The 14,394-nt window shown below is 34.0% G+C and overlaps 1 protein-coding gene across 1 annotated transcript; it reads right to left on the reverse strand.

The window, feature by feature from the left end:
* Nucleotides 1-1,536: 1,536 nt before the first annotated feature.
* Nucleotides 1,537-12,464, reverse strand: LOC105178999 (uncharacterized protein sll1770). Its single transcript, XM_011102581.2, has 21 exons — nucleotides 11,847-12,464; nucleotides 10,952-11,087; nucleotides 10,079-10,245; nucleotides 9,495-9,615; nucleotides 9,298-9,398; nucleotides 8,899-8,997; nucleotides 7,195-7,305; nucleotides 6,926-7,005; nucleotides 6,753-6,822; nucleotides 6,493-6,566; nucleotides 6,310-6,379; nucleotides 6,082-6,170; nucleotides 5,258-5,382; nucleotides 4,875-4,955; nucleotides 4,734-4,794; nucleotides 4,545-4,599; nucleotides 4,342-4,440; nucleotides 4,152-4,241; nucleotides 3,400-3,459; nucleotides 3,191-3,315; nucleotides 1,537-2,040 (listed from the first exon to the last, which is right to left on the reverse strand). The coding sequence occupies exons 1-20, from the start codon at nucleotides 12,312-12,314 to the stop codon at nucleotides 3,199-3,201; spliced, it is 2,274 nt and encodes a 757-aa protein (XP_011100883.1). The 5' UTR covers nucleotides 12,315-12,464; the 3' UTR covers nucleotides 1,537-2,040; nucleotides 3,191-3,198.
* Between the last annotated feature and the right edge of the window lie 1,930 nt (nucleotides 12,465-14,394).

Genomic DNA, 14,394 nt, shown 5'->3' on the forward strand with positions numbered 1-14,394 from the left:
AAGGTAAATTACAATAAATTTTTTTAGATTTGTCATAATTATAAATATTTTTTTGTTTTCAAGAAATTATAAATACTTTTTGAAATTGATGGCTGCCGAATTAATACCCCCTACAAATGGGCTGTCATGAGGGGTATTTGCTACATGGCTATTAATTTTAGTCGATATTTATAATTGTTCAAACAATGATCGGATATTCGTTATAATAAAAACTCTCAAGGAACTTGTTGTAATTTACCCTAAAATTAAGATTAATGACAAAATATTCAAACGATGATTTTAAAATTGTTACTGAAAATATGCGTAAAGTGGCAACAACTTTTATCTTGTCACTATATAATTGTTAGTGTAAAAAATTTATATTATAAATTATCGCTATAAGTAATTAACAACACATTTATGTTCTCATTTTTTTGAGAAAAATATGAAAAAGATCCCAATATATTCTTCAGTAATTAACAGGAAAATAATATTTTTTGGTTCATGCCACGATATTCAAGTTGGGCACTTAGTTAAGTGGATTTTCACAATGATAGCAGCATTTTTTTAATGGTATTTTTATATTCTCATTTATCAAAATTCTATAACATAAGTTGTGATTTAGCAGTACTACAACAAATATAATGTTTAATTAAAATTAATTTTTATAACCAAATATTAATAATTGTAGTAAAAGATTATAAACCACAACCACACAACGATTATTATTCGTAATTTTTGTTAGTGTGAGTAATACATCTCTCATAACAAAAATAATTTTTATGATGAATAAGTTAAATTTTTACATCGATTTTATTTAATCATAATTAATAATAATTATTTACAATGATTTTTAATTCATTCCTAATAAAATTGGAGGGAATAGTATTTTTTTCCCCTAGTCTAGCTATCTTAGGGAGCGGCTGGAATTTTTTCTTTTTTTTTAAATATTAACTTATTTTATGGAGTTTGAAATAGACAAATTAGCATAAAATATACCTTTATCCTTGTTCCTTAGTGGAAGTGATTATTTAAATTAAATTCGTCATAAATGTAGAATGTTTGGGTTGGTTTAAATAATGGATTTTGATTAAATGAATCTCAAATAAGATTAAAAATTAATAATTTTGGTTGGTGGATTGACATACCATTTTAATTAATTTATTTAAATATTTTTTGGCACATTTTCTTCTGGATTTTTGTCATACAATTACTTTTTTTAAATTAATTACAATTATAATATGAATTTCAATCATTAATTCCTACAATCAACAAGCGACTACTATGAAAAGCCTTGGGTTAAGGTTTGAACTCCAAAAATCACCACATCAACCAAGGCTTCAATTTTCTCCAAACGAACATCATAGTGTATATGATGTTGTCAGAATCTGATCTAGGGTTAAACTGTCGATCCTTCCAATTTACTATTCTTTATCAAACATCATACTCTCTTCACGGTTGGAAAAGTTTATCCGAGATACCTTCCGACCATCATACAACTCTCTACTATATTGCTCTTATGTCCGACGGATCACAGACTAACACTAGATTGGATTCTGACAACAGAGTGGAAAACTGATTTTCCAATCGACGTTTCTTTTGATTTCCAAGTTCCCCAAAGAAGTTCCCGTAATACAACATGAACATTTGATGACACTATACATACTATATTGGCTTCGTCCTCCTTCCAGAGATCAAGTTTAACCACTATGGGTATCTAGTACACAATTTTTTACCACAACGTACCTACAAAAGAGAGCTGCGAAAAACTAATGACCGGCCCACCGCACAAAAATCGAGCCTCCTGGGAAAATATTGCTAAGATAGTGAATGGAGAACAACATTGGCTTTTGCTCACCTTATAAATGTCCGAGTTTTTTCAACTGTAAGATCTTACTAATTTCCATCGACCAATTGTTCAAGCCTCGGATGTACGTTTACCATGGATATCACAGCAGGCAGTTCCCAGCAACGAAAGTCTTCATTTCTTAAGAACGTTGGAAAGGTTGAATCAGCGTTTATGAACAAGCTTCGAGTATGTTAACTATCTCTGTTCTGAATCTGCACATGAATAGCATTTGATAAGCCTGTATGTAGCAAGTATATGCATTGCAAAAAACTCGAGAGCAAAGAATTTCGGGATAAACTGCAATGCAAAAGGCTGATGAGTGACTCCGAAAGACCTGCCAACTCACCCTCTATTATGACAAAAACTATTCGTACCCTAGAAGTTCAAGCCCGACTCTATGTTACACTTGGCCTACGGGTATTTTGGTATTTCACGGTACTTTTAGGGCGCCTTAGTTAAATTATTGGGTGGTTGTCTTTTGTAATATCACATTGTTCTATCCTAGTAAAAGAACTCAAACAACTGTGGGCATAAGAGAATTCAACCTCCAAGCCACGTAAAATCTATGTGTTCTTGTATTTACTTTTGCTTTGTCGTTTTCCTTTTGTAAACAGACTTGACATGTGTGTGCGTAATTCCTATCAGACACGAGAGGATAAAAGAACAAGCATTTCTAATCTTTAATCATGAAAAGAATAACACGAGAGCAAACATTTTAGTTAAGTTTTCCGGTCATATATACTGAAATCGAGTGTAGTGGCGAGTGAAAGAAGAGAGGATTTCAAAGCTCCTTATCCCTGTTAAGAGTATACCCCTATATTCATGGAAACCAACCGTTCAAACGAAATTAAGTGGCATGTAAACTTGGAAGGAGCATTCCGGCACTTCAATCCAGTGTATGATTAATAATTATACCAACTCTAGTAGTAATTACACTAGCTCCCAGAGCAGGTCGTCGTAATAACTCCAAGATATAGCATCACTTATAAATAGTTTCATTCGGGAAGTTAATTTAAGGCATTTAAGGAATTTCATTACAACCCAAGATTTCTACACATCCTGCTTGCATAATTAAGCATCGAGTAGAAGAGTCCCTCGCTCTCAACCAATCTTTTGTCTTAGTTCAGATTTCAAGTGAAGAACTCAGTTATTTCTCGACCATGAGCTTTAATGGAAATGAATAAATTTATATAAATTGCGTCTCAGTCTTATAACGAAATTCTTTCCGTCGACAAGTGACTAACAGAGCTTCATAGAGATCGTTCTCAACCAAGTTTCATGACACATCAGTATTTTGCAACCAAAATTTCTGATATAGAGAATGGGAACTTTCCAGATTAACATAAAGCAAAAATTCCTTACCATTTAACTTAAGCAGTTCCAGTGATCAGCCTCTCCCTTTGATCAAATTTCTTAACCTTCACTATGCCGATCAAAACCTTCAAGCCAAAATATGCACACAAGAAATACGCAATTGTAGCAGGCATCTGGAGACAGAAAGAAGTGCTGAAGTGAGTATCAGATGGGACATTATTGAGGTGTATCACATAAATATAGATAAGGAGACCAACTTGGATGGAGTTGAGGTATAAAATCGTCGCCAGGTTGATTAAGCTTCCAGCAGCGACCGCCTGTCAATTAGCGACTCCAAATGATGAGAGGAAAGACGAAGAGGATTATCAGTCAAAATGATCCTCAGTGTAAAGCCAACAGAAATCTTCCGTTCGGACATCACTTTTCTTAAATTCCTTTTGTGCGGCATACAAAAAATTCAAACTCCAGTAAATGGTGAAGAGACAGAGCATATAGATGACAATATGGTAAATGTGAAAAGTATAGGATATGATATAATTTGAACATGTTAACTAAAAGAAATAATTTCATACAAAATTAAAAAAAAAAACATTAGAAACATAATCAATGAATCTGTATGAAAATGAAACTAGACTTTTAGGAAGAAAATTGAGTTTTGCATTATATGCACATCAGAAGCATCAAACGGAGATAATGTAATTAATAACTGCATCATTGTATAATTATTTCACAGCCAAATTTATGATATATTTACTTTTCATATTTCATACTGCATAATTTGCATTTTACTCATACACCACGTGTGATATAGGTGTTGAAGTGTTGGGATATAGTTAATATTAAATACTCTTTTGAGTTTTTATGAAATGCTTTGGATATATTTTGAAGCATTGAATGCGTATTCTACGAGTATCCGCACATTATGCGCCTCATCCAAATGCAAAATAGTATTTTCATGCAAGAATATAACCTAAATTTGTGAAAGTAACTTAGTTTTACACAAACTTACACTCCCAATTGTGTTTTGAACAGCCGCAACACGTTGAAAAGCCCTCTCAGACTCCAAGGCTCGTACGCGGAGCTTCAAGTCGCCTTGTTCCTATAAAGAAGACATATAATAAACCGAAATTCACATCACTGGGGAATCAGGCCAATCATTTATATATTTATTAAACCCACTGATAATAAATGATACCAACCAATCGCTGGATGGTTTGAGCAAGCTTTTCGACTCTATCAGCCTGCCTAAAAAGATTGTAAAATGCTTGTGATTGTCTGTCCCATCTCTTCCTGAAGTCCTGGAAACATGCAAAGTCAAATTTTAGCAACCTTTTCTATTTTGATTCCTCTTACCCGATCTTGAAAAAAATTATTTTTGTGCCGAAAGGATTGATAAATTTACCTTTATGATAACTTCAACACCAGCTTCACGAAAACGTAACAATTCTAGAGCGTAGCTATTTTTGCACAAAAAGATAAATCGTTAGTCGCCAAAAAAGATAATATATGCCTTCAAAATCCAATTTATAGAATTTAATAGCAGGTTCACAATTTTGACGTTGTACTCCATAAATTTCGGACATAAACTTACGGTTTAGCAATCTCGGTGATATCAAAACGAGGATCAAGTCCCTTCCCAATACCATCCAACACTGTGCAGATAAAGTTGAGGTAAATACCGGTACTAGAAATATACGGAAGTCATGATGTACTCAGAATGACGGTGAAGTACCTGAAAAAGCTCTAACAACGAAAGTGAAAGTGGCGGGAAAGCGGAAAGGTTGATCTGCGGCAATGGCCAATAAATCTTCACCTGTTAAAGATACAAAACAGCCATGAGGACTAATCCTTCCAAGCAGAACAGTAAAACAAGTCCAAAAGTAATGAAAATCAACTTATGTGTGGAAGTCAGTTTGAATAAAACGAAGCCCACATCCGTAGAATACATATGTGATCCACAAATTATTCTTAGAGAAGATAGAGAACACAGGTTTCTGACAGAACCAACCTCATGTTGACATATTATAATTTATCGAAAAATAAATATGCCATAAGTTTAGCAACAGCAAGAACCATACTAGTTTTTACCAAAATATGAAACATTTATTAAATTACCAATTGCGGCAAGACGTTGTTTCTTTTTCTCGATCTTTTCCTCCTTGGTCAGTGGCTTCTTGAACCCAAGTTCTGCTGTTGCCATTTCTCTCTCTCTTCTTTGTGCTGCGAGGCGCTCTTCAAAGCTGCAACATTCAATTCTCAACTTAAGTGGTTCCATTGAGAGGCACCCATAGAGAGAAAATCATTACTCTAAGCAAAGAAAAGTGAAAATTATTTCTCTATCACATGAGATTATTCTCTCCAGCTACATATCACTTTGGTACTCCAAACAAGCTAATTCGCCACAAATGGTTCCAGGAGCCAAAAGGGAGATGACGGATATGGTGTCGAAAAAATCTGTTTCGTCCTCTCCTGATTAGTACATGTATTTGAATCACATCATACTGCATGTCTCTTGATAATTATTCATCAGTTTGCTTTTGGAATTTGTACTTGTTACCTTAAAGAAATGAGATTGGGCAGGCAGCCAAGCAACTATTTATTATCTGGTGAAGAATTTTCAGTTTCACTGAAAAGAAGGCAATGAATTTCTTGAATTATTCATATATTCATATTCGGAAGATATGTTTAAAGGAGACATCACAAAAGATTATGGACGAGGAGCTAGTTCCCGTATCTATGTTGCTTCATTAAGTCTAACTTCAGCAATTAAGATTTACCTAATCTTGTTATCTTCGTCATGGGCTCTCATTAGCCATGGAAAGTAAAAATCAACAGCACAAATTCTTTCAAGGAGATTAAGGTAGCACATGTGCTAGTATTAAGTTTCAAAGAAATAAAATGAAGCTACATTAGAACATCAATTTCAGAGATTGTAAAACCTGTTGAGAAAGAACTGCGCTGTTCGTCTGACAGCAGTCATATCTCCCGTGGGTACAAGAACACCCATTTGAACCATTGCTTGAAGAACCTGCATCAAATTTAGGCATTTTCTTGTGTGAAAAATATATTGACATAGTAATCACTAATCAGCCATTTCATGCTTGCTGTTAATTGAACCACAAAAAATGAATCAGACATGAAAGAAAGCCAAATTTAAAGAACATCACCTTTTCAGCGTCTTTCTCATAAACTCCATAAAACACTTCTAGCAAGCCTTCTCTGATGTTTGGACTTATACTGCATGAATTTAATGCTGAGAATTATTTTGTAGAAGAAACCATGATGACTTCAAAGAAAACTTTGAGAGCGGAAAAACATTTTTCAACAGGGAAAGCAGAGAGGAAATGCACCTTCCCATCATTCCGAAGTCATAGAAGATCAGTCTTCCACCATTAACATCATCGACAGCAATATTTCCAGGATGCTGAAGAAAGAAAGAAAGTTGACATGGTTAACTGAAAAAAATCAGTTCTGAAATTTCGGTAGTACAAGTAGTTCCAACAGTGAATGGCTGAACGGAATGGATAAAGGTATTTTAACTTGATGAACATGAGGAAACAGTGAAAGATATTTGTGAAAAAATCTAGAATAAATTTAGAGGACTACTCACTGGGTCAGCATGGAAAAATCCATGAGACAGAATCTGCTCAAGGTAAGACTCTACAGCATACCGGCCTAACCTATTGAGAATTAACCAGCACCAAAGTCATAACTGTTCCAGAATTGCGATAAAGATTCAAATAACAAATGTACTCTATGTTGCAGTTCTTATACGGCTGATACCTCTTTCGATCAACACCTAATTGATCCAGAGCTTTTATCCGGTTTATTTTGATCCCAGGAACATATTCCATTGTGAGAACCTACAGAACATGGAAAACCTACTCAAATAAAATTGATCCAGAGCTTTTATCCGGTTTATTTTGATCCCAGGAACATATTCCATTGTGAGAACCTACAGAACATGGAAAACCTACTCAAATAAATAATGTTGCATAAAAGGATCTGGAGCATTAAAATGTGAAACATGATCAATTGCTAAAAATTTAGACCTGTGGGGTTGTGTATTCCCACAATATAGTTGGGACTTTCACGTAATCCATATCTTTGAAGTTATCTGCAAATTGCTCAGCATTAGCAGCCTCCTTGGTGTAGTCAATCTCCTGAAAGTTGCAAGGAGTTTAAAATCATGAGTAAATGCAAGATCTATCAAACAAAAGGAAAAGACTATGAAATGATCGTACTAAGGGTTAGCATTATTATGTAGTCATATCATGTAAAAAGTTTAAGCATAATAGGGCTCCTTAAGTGATCTTGCTTCATATTTCCAACCTGTTACACATACTTATGTTTTCTCTATAGAAGTCCAGAGTCTTCTTAAGTTCTTACTTTAATAGTTCAAAACATTACGCCATAAATAATTACAAAAGTTCGGATCACGACAATGATGACAGAAGTCTGGATCCAGATACATAGAAGACCATCATAAATCTTGCAGTTGAGCTTACAAGGTTTATTTTGCAGATGAAGTATGCCAAATTTCTCACCTACAACAGTCCCTAAATGGAATTAAGCAGTTACTAGAATACATTTGTTCTGGCTTCTTCATTTTACTAGTTTATAATTGAACAATCGAAGCAACTCTTACATTCATTTGTTGAAAGTTCGTGTGTCATACTCTTTTTCTTGGAGCGTTCTGATTGATTGTAGTTTCCGTTTGGCACCACGAGATCACTTTTTAGGTTTTAGCTCTTATTGTGATTCATCTGGAAGACGGTCAATAACAGTCTGAGAAACTTATTGATGAATTACTAGGTAGACTCTCAAGTCTCAGAACCAATCCATTAATTAGTCTAATATAAGCATTGGTTGAGTTATTTGGTCCAAGATGGCAATCAAATGATTAGGCAGCAGGAGTAGAGATTAATATTTGATGATGAAACTGTAGAATACCTAGAGCCAGTGACGGGTAGCATTGCAATTTGAGAAGGAAATGTACTGCTAAAAGTGGTTTATCACAAAACTTGACAACACAACTGCATCCCTATGTGTTTTGGAGTGGATTCTAAGATGTTCAAATTAGGCAGAATGCAAAATATCAACAACATTGCATCCATATCTTGGTTTCACTACATTCTATATTTTATTGAAAAGATAAAAAAAGATATGATATATTTGAAATGGAGCTGCAGTCTGCAGCTATCACAAATATTCCTCCACAAAATTCAAGACTGTGTTTGCAACACATTTCATTGTCCTTGATCAATTACTTTAAAAGGTTTTAAGGCCAAATTATGACAATTCACTGATGTTTTAGCATTCTACCTTTTTTTAATCTGACCTATGGGTTTCACTAGTGTAGATGGAAACCAACCAGCATTTAACAAAAATGTGAAACTTATTAGCTATCACCATAAGAACTTTCTACAAATTATCTTTCACTCAATTTCACTCTTTGAATGGTGTAGCTTCACCAGCCTCCCTCCTTGTCAGTGAAACCAGCCCCTGGAAGATGCTAATATATATATGTATAAACATACACACACAATTGTGCGCGTATGTATGTGAGTTTCCACATATATATGTAAAATTTACCAACTAAATTGTAGCTAAATCTCAACATCTTTTTGTCAACATTTAACTCTTGAACTGTAGACCACACGTCGTTTACTTGAAAATACAGTAATGTAATGAATAAGTTCTGAGGAATTAGATATCAGCCAATAACATATTACAACTGAACAGTAACTCATTACCTGATACAAGACACTTGCACATTCATCATAGATAGCAACCCAATCCCTTTTTGCACCATCAGATTTTGGATCAACCTTCTGAAGATATTCAGCTATCACCTGAAGAAACCAAATGATAAAAATATCAAGGAAACAAGAGGACCAACCTTTATCAAAATATATGTCAAGTGAACTGTTCACCAATATCATAACGGGTAGAAGTATGAATGAAATTTCTCGTGACTTAAATTCAAAATGACAAAAGAAACCACAGCTTATTCCAATCCCTAGTACTTAAGTCCAATAACATTGATATACATGACAATGGTCAAAGTGAGAAAAAGGGATAATAGTAAATTCTTAGAACCACATTGGGCATATGAAATTGGGAACAAAGGAACCATCACTTTATTAACTCACCCTCAAATTTTTAAGGTCAATGTCAAATAGATCCTTCAGTCCAGGTCTTTGTACTTTAACAACGACTTCTTGTCCCTTCAACTTTGCACGATGGACCTGACCTAAAAGGGGAATTATTAGTCTGATAAATATAATCTTCTGATGTTAATAGAATGAACTTTATCTACCACAGCGCATCAACTGCGAATTAAAAATACCTAGACTTGCAGCAGCAATTGGCTCTCGGTCAAACCTTTCAAATATATCATTAACGGGGCCTCCAAGTTCTTCCTCAACTATTGATACAGCTGTCTCTGATGGAAAAGGAGGAACTTGGTCCTTCATGAAAGAGCAATATGTAAGATTCTTGTGGAACTTATTTTGTGTATAGAGCTAACCACATCATGAAATGATTGCTTCTTGAGGACAATAGAAAGGAGGAACAATGCAGACAGGCATCAAACTAAATACCAAAACATAGGCGTGCAACAAGAAGGTGGCGGAATTGATGCATTGTTGACTAAATTTACTTAATATTAGATAAGCTTTGGTGGTAAGCTTTGGTGGTCCTATTAAACACAAATTCTATCTCTTATATCAAAGTTGCGTAAAACTGCCCTAACCACATTTAAGTAGCATACCGATTAACTAAATTTGAATCAGGCAGAAGCTTGTAACAAAGTTCTTTTTACAATTTCCTGTACCCGGAAACACATCATTACATAACTTCTTAAGTAAACATGGGTTAGAAAACACAGAGTTAGTGATCAGTGATAATGTTTTGCAGATGACTGAATTTTACCTGAAGCTCTGACAATTGATCAACGTACTCTTGTGCAAGAATGTCTACTCTTGTAGAGAACTGCTGACCAATTTTGATGAATGTAGGACCCAATCTCAAAATATTTTCCTTTAACCATTTGGCCAGAACCTTTCTCCTCTGAGATTTTTTCTCCTCCGTCATCCCACCTGCACAAAGACATCCTTTTAGATCCCTTTGTAGCAACTTAAGGTGAAAGCGAAAAGGGGTAAAAAAGAACAAAAAACTTTGGCCCTCTAAAATGAAAACTATACAAATAATAGCACAAACTAATGTGCCAGAAGCATCTATTTCAGCTAGTGATGTCTAAGAAATAGAAAATAGCAGTGCTAGCACTTAAATTCGTGAATGATTGCTTGTTGAACCATATTGAGAATGTTAATGCCGTCGATAAGTGACCAGTGTTTTAACCAATCAAGTGGTTGGTTTCCCTATAGAAACATTGAGATAGACATTACTTTATCAATAGGTTAAGTTATAAAGCATGGTAACAACAGTGCTACTCCAGAAAAATGGTCCCATCCAACACGTTTCCTGAAACAACAACAACTACAAAAGGAGCAAAAGAAAAGAAACACATACACAGTGAGGTAGGACATAGTGATTCTATCATGGAAGTCAATTCAGTTCATTATGGATAATATTGATTATGAAACATAACGCTCAAGTTGATTGAGCAACATGTATTCGAGTAGCTGGATATCAGAGCTGGAGACAGATTTTCGGTAAAGCAAACTGCGTACGCTTATTAGTTTCTTAGGCTTCCCAACATAGCTGAGGCAACATATCAGAACAAGATAACAAGCTAATGCCCAAACTGTGCAATCAATGATAGGTTTTCTTGAAGTAGTTCACCTCTGTATGAGAACTTCTGATTGTTTAACCAAGCTTTGAATATGAAGCTAAGAACAAATCCCCATATTTCCAAAGTCCTTTGAATTGTTGAATATGTTTTAAATCTGCTCCATCGTCCACCAGGGGCAACAGATACCTGTGAGAACCATATATCACATTTATAAGACCCAATTTGTCTCTCTACATAAGTACATGTATCACCAAATTTTGCACGTCTGCGAAGATATTAAGGGAAGGTTAAAATTTTCCCATGTAAGGTATAGGGCGAAAGTCTCACCATTATCATTATAGTAAAAGTGGTAGGAAATATCAAATACGTGCTTGTCTGCCAAATCAAAATTCCACATCAGTGGTTCTTTTCTTCAAAGATACTAAATGTTTTTTAACTCTTAGAACTTCCCAACTGCCAAAAACTTTGCATTTCTTCCTAACTAGCATCATAATGAAAAAAGAGAGACCTTCTTGAGCACCTAAGAAACTCATTAAGAATAAGAAAATTATGTAGTAACAAGGTGATGCCATGAATACAGGATCCTTTTTCTTCCTAAGATCATTTCATCTAAATATTCCTTTCTAGGTCAAGTTTGCAAGCATCACATCAATCATATTTCGGTTCACCATTTTCATGATATGATGTATAGACTTAAGGTAATACAATCAAGTCTTGCAATTTCCATCAATTAGTTGAACCCACAGTCTTTTTACAGAGATCCCCTTAGTAAAGGCAGCAAGAACAGTCATAAAATGAAAACAAAACCTATAAGAAACATGACTTTCATCCCACAAAATAACAAACACCCAAGCCATATTTGATCAAGTTTTCAACATGACAACAGTTTTATATAAAGAAACAAACTAAATTACTGTATGAAAATACCATAATTATGTAATATACCTCGACTTGATCTTCCCCATTTTTCTTAAACCAGGCCTCTTCTTGTCCAATCTCCTCTATGCTCTTCTTTTGACTAATCACCTCCTCCACTTCTACTACTTCCAATTCGCTCCTACTGGCAACACTTCCATTCGCATTCCCATTCCCATTTACATACTTGACCAAACTCCCATTCCCACTCTCAACTTTCACACTCCCGTTAGTGTGATTCGCAACTGAACCATTCCCATTCACACTACCATTCAGCTTAGTCACCAACTCTCTGTCTCTTTCATCAAGAACAGTACTGCTTTCTTCTCTCTGAACAGCTCTAATTCTAGTTCCAAGAACCCTGATATTGCTCCTGCGCTCAAGATTATGAGGTCTGTAGAGGGAAAGTTTGAGTCTTTTTGCTGGGCTGTGAGGAGAAAGAAAGATTAGCTCAGGTAAAGTTGGAGTGGTAGAAGAAGCTGCAAAAGAGGCGGCCATTTTTGGAACAGGTTTCTTGAATCTCAACAAACCCAAAGAGTCATTCTTTATGTGATCTTTGAGCGTTTGAGAATGCAGAGAGCAGAAACCACAGGGGGGGTGGGGGGAGAGTGGTGGCGGAGAATGAAAGTTGGAATTATTTCTAATATTTAATTTTTATTTATGAAGAATTTCAAGAAATGAGAGGCTGAGGAGGGAAGAGTGCCACGTTGAAACAGAAAGATGAGTTTAGGCAATTTGAGGTCTGTGATTGGCTGGGAGGAGACTAGGTGGTCTGACTCTCTCCTTTGCGTTTACAGTCGTTACCATCTATGCATATCAATCTACACTTCCACGCACAAAATTAAATTTATTATTAAAAAAAAATGTAAATGATACCAACCTATGGATGATTATTTGTCAATTTATGAAAGCAAAATGATATTTTTTATATTTATATATTAAAATTAGATCGGAATATATTAACTGTTACCATCCCAATTAAACGAATTTAACTAATCACTATTATAAAATATTTTTCAGGGCAAAAAATGTTGAAATATTGAACAATTTAATTAGGGATGATTAAGTTCTTTTCTATCAGATTTTATGTAATCATACATAAATATTTTATAATTTAAAAAATTATATTTAGTACCTCTAAAATTTGCTTTCATCTAGAAAATAAGTCTTTCTAATAGTCAAAATTCACTAATATTAATGAAAAATTGAATGAGAAATTATATTTACCAGATTTACTGATTTACTCACTTACTGCAGGTTAAATATTTTTTTCAAACTAAACTACACTTATATCTGTGAAAATATACCTCTTCACATACATTAATGCGTGAAAACGTATGAGGTTAATTTGGTCATAAAAGATATATGTGACTTGCAATAAATCATAATAAGACAACCGGGGATTAATATAGAATTTTGTTTTGATTTTTTTTAATATCAGCAAATTCGATTAATTTTGACTAATGGAGGGACTTATTTGTTAAACTGAAGCAAATCTCAAAAGTGTTAAATGTAATTTTAAAAAAATACAAAAAAATTTATATATAATTATATCAAATCTTATTGAAAAAGAATGTAATTATCTCATTTAATTATTATAGCTCAGCCAACTAAGTGTAATGTCAAGCCCTATTGAGGCCATGCAGCCGACAGGATTTGACCCGATTACAAGGGCTATTAGCCTATGATTTTTTTTTATTTATTTAATTTTTTTATAATCATTAATCATTTGTCCTATCAATTTGATAGGACTTGGTTTTTGGTCATTGACTAATAACAGGCCCATATTAACAATAGAGAAACCCATTCAATATGAGATTCACAAAATCAACAAGGAATGAAGCCAATAATTCAATATGGCCCAAATCTATCTAGAATTGAATTGAATTAATAAAAAATAAATTAATTTAGCTTAGGGCAACTTGAAATCGGGACGGTCTTGGGCTGATCCCAAGTATTAATATTAGGAACAGCGTAATCTAAAAGTTTAGAAGCACCTAGTCCTGAATCAGGCATGTTAGGTCAATATTTTCTTATAATACCTTATGCTGTAATAACATTACTTTTTTACCGACTTATACCTTTCAACTTAATTTAAGAGAAGTATAAGTAGAAGTTACATTTCACTTTATATATGCAAGTCAATTATCCAAATCTAATTATAATTACATGTTTATCAACACAATACAAAGATGTAGGAAAGTCCCAATCATTAATTATAACATGATCTATTGGATTAACAAAGTTAATGTACCCAAATGATCATATCCCACATATGTCTCAAAATCACTTTTCTGTTGGAAACATAAATGCATCTTATATCTCTAAATAGGATATTAATCGGACACGAAAGAATATTACTATCTACATATGTTAGAGAAATTAAAAACCATGAAAGTTCACCTTATAAATAGCCAAACATAAGGACTTAAGTCACAACACAAAGATGGTGAAGATACAAATCGCATATTTCATTCTATTATGTCTTTTCATTCTTCTCACAGGTCTCACTCTTCATTTGTGTTTATTGGTAAAAAAAATCTAATATTCTATATGAATATATGAGTGATCGATCATT

Source organism: Sesamum indicum, unplaced genomic scaffold (assembly GCF_000512975.1).
Source record: "Sesamum indicum cultivar Zhongzhi No. 13 unplaced genomic scaffold, S_indicum_v1.0 scaffold00120, whole genome shotgun sequence".
NCBI lineage: Eukaryota > Viridiplantae > Streptophyta > Magnoliopsida > Lamiales > Pedaliaceae > Sesamum > Sesamum indicum.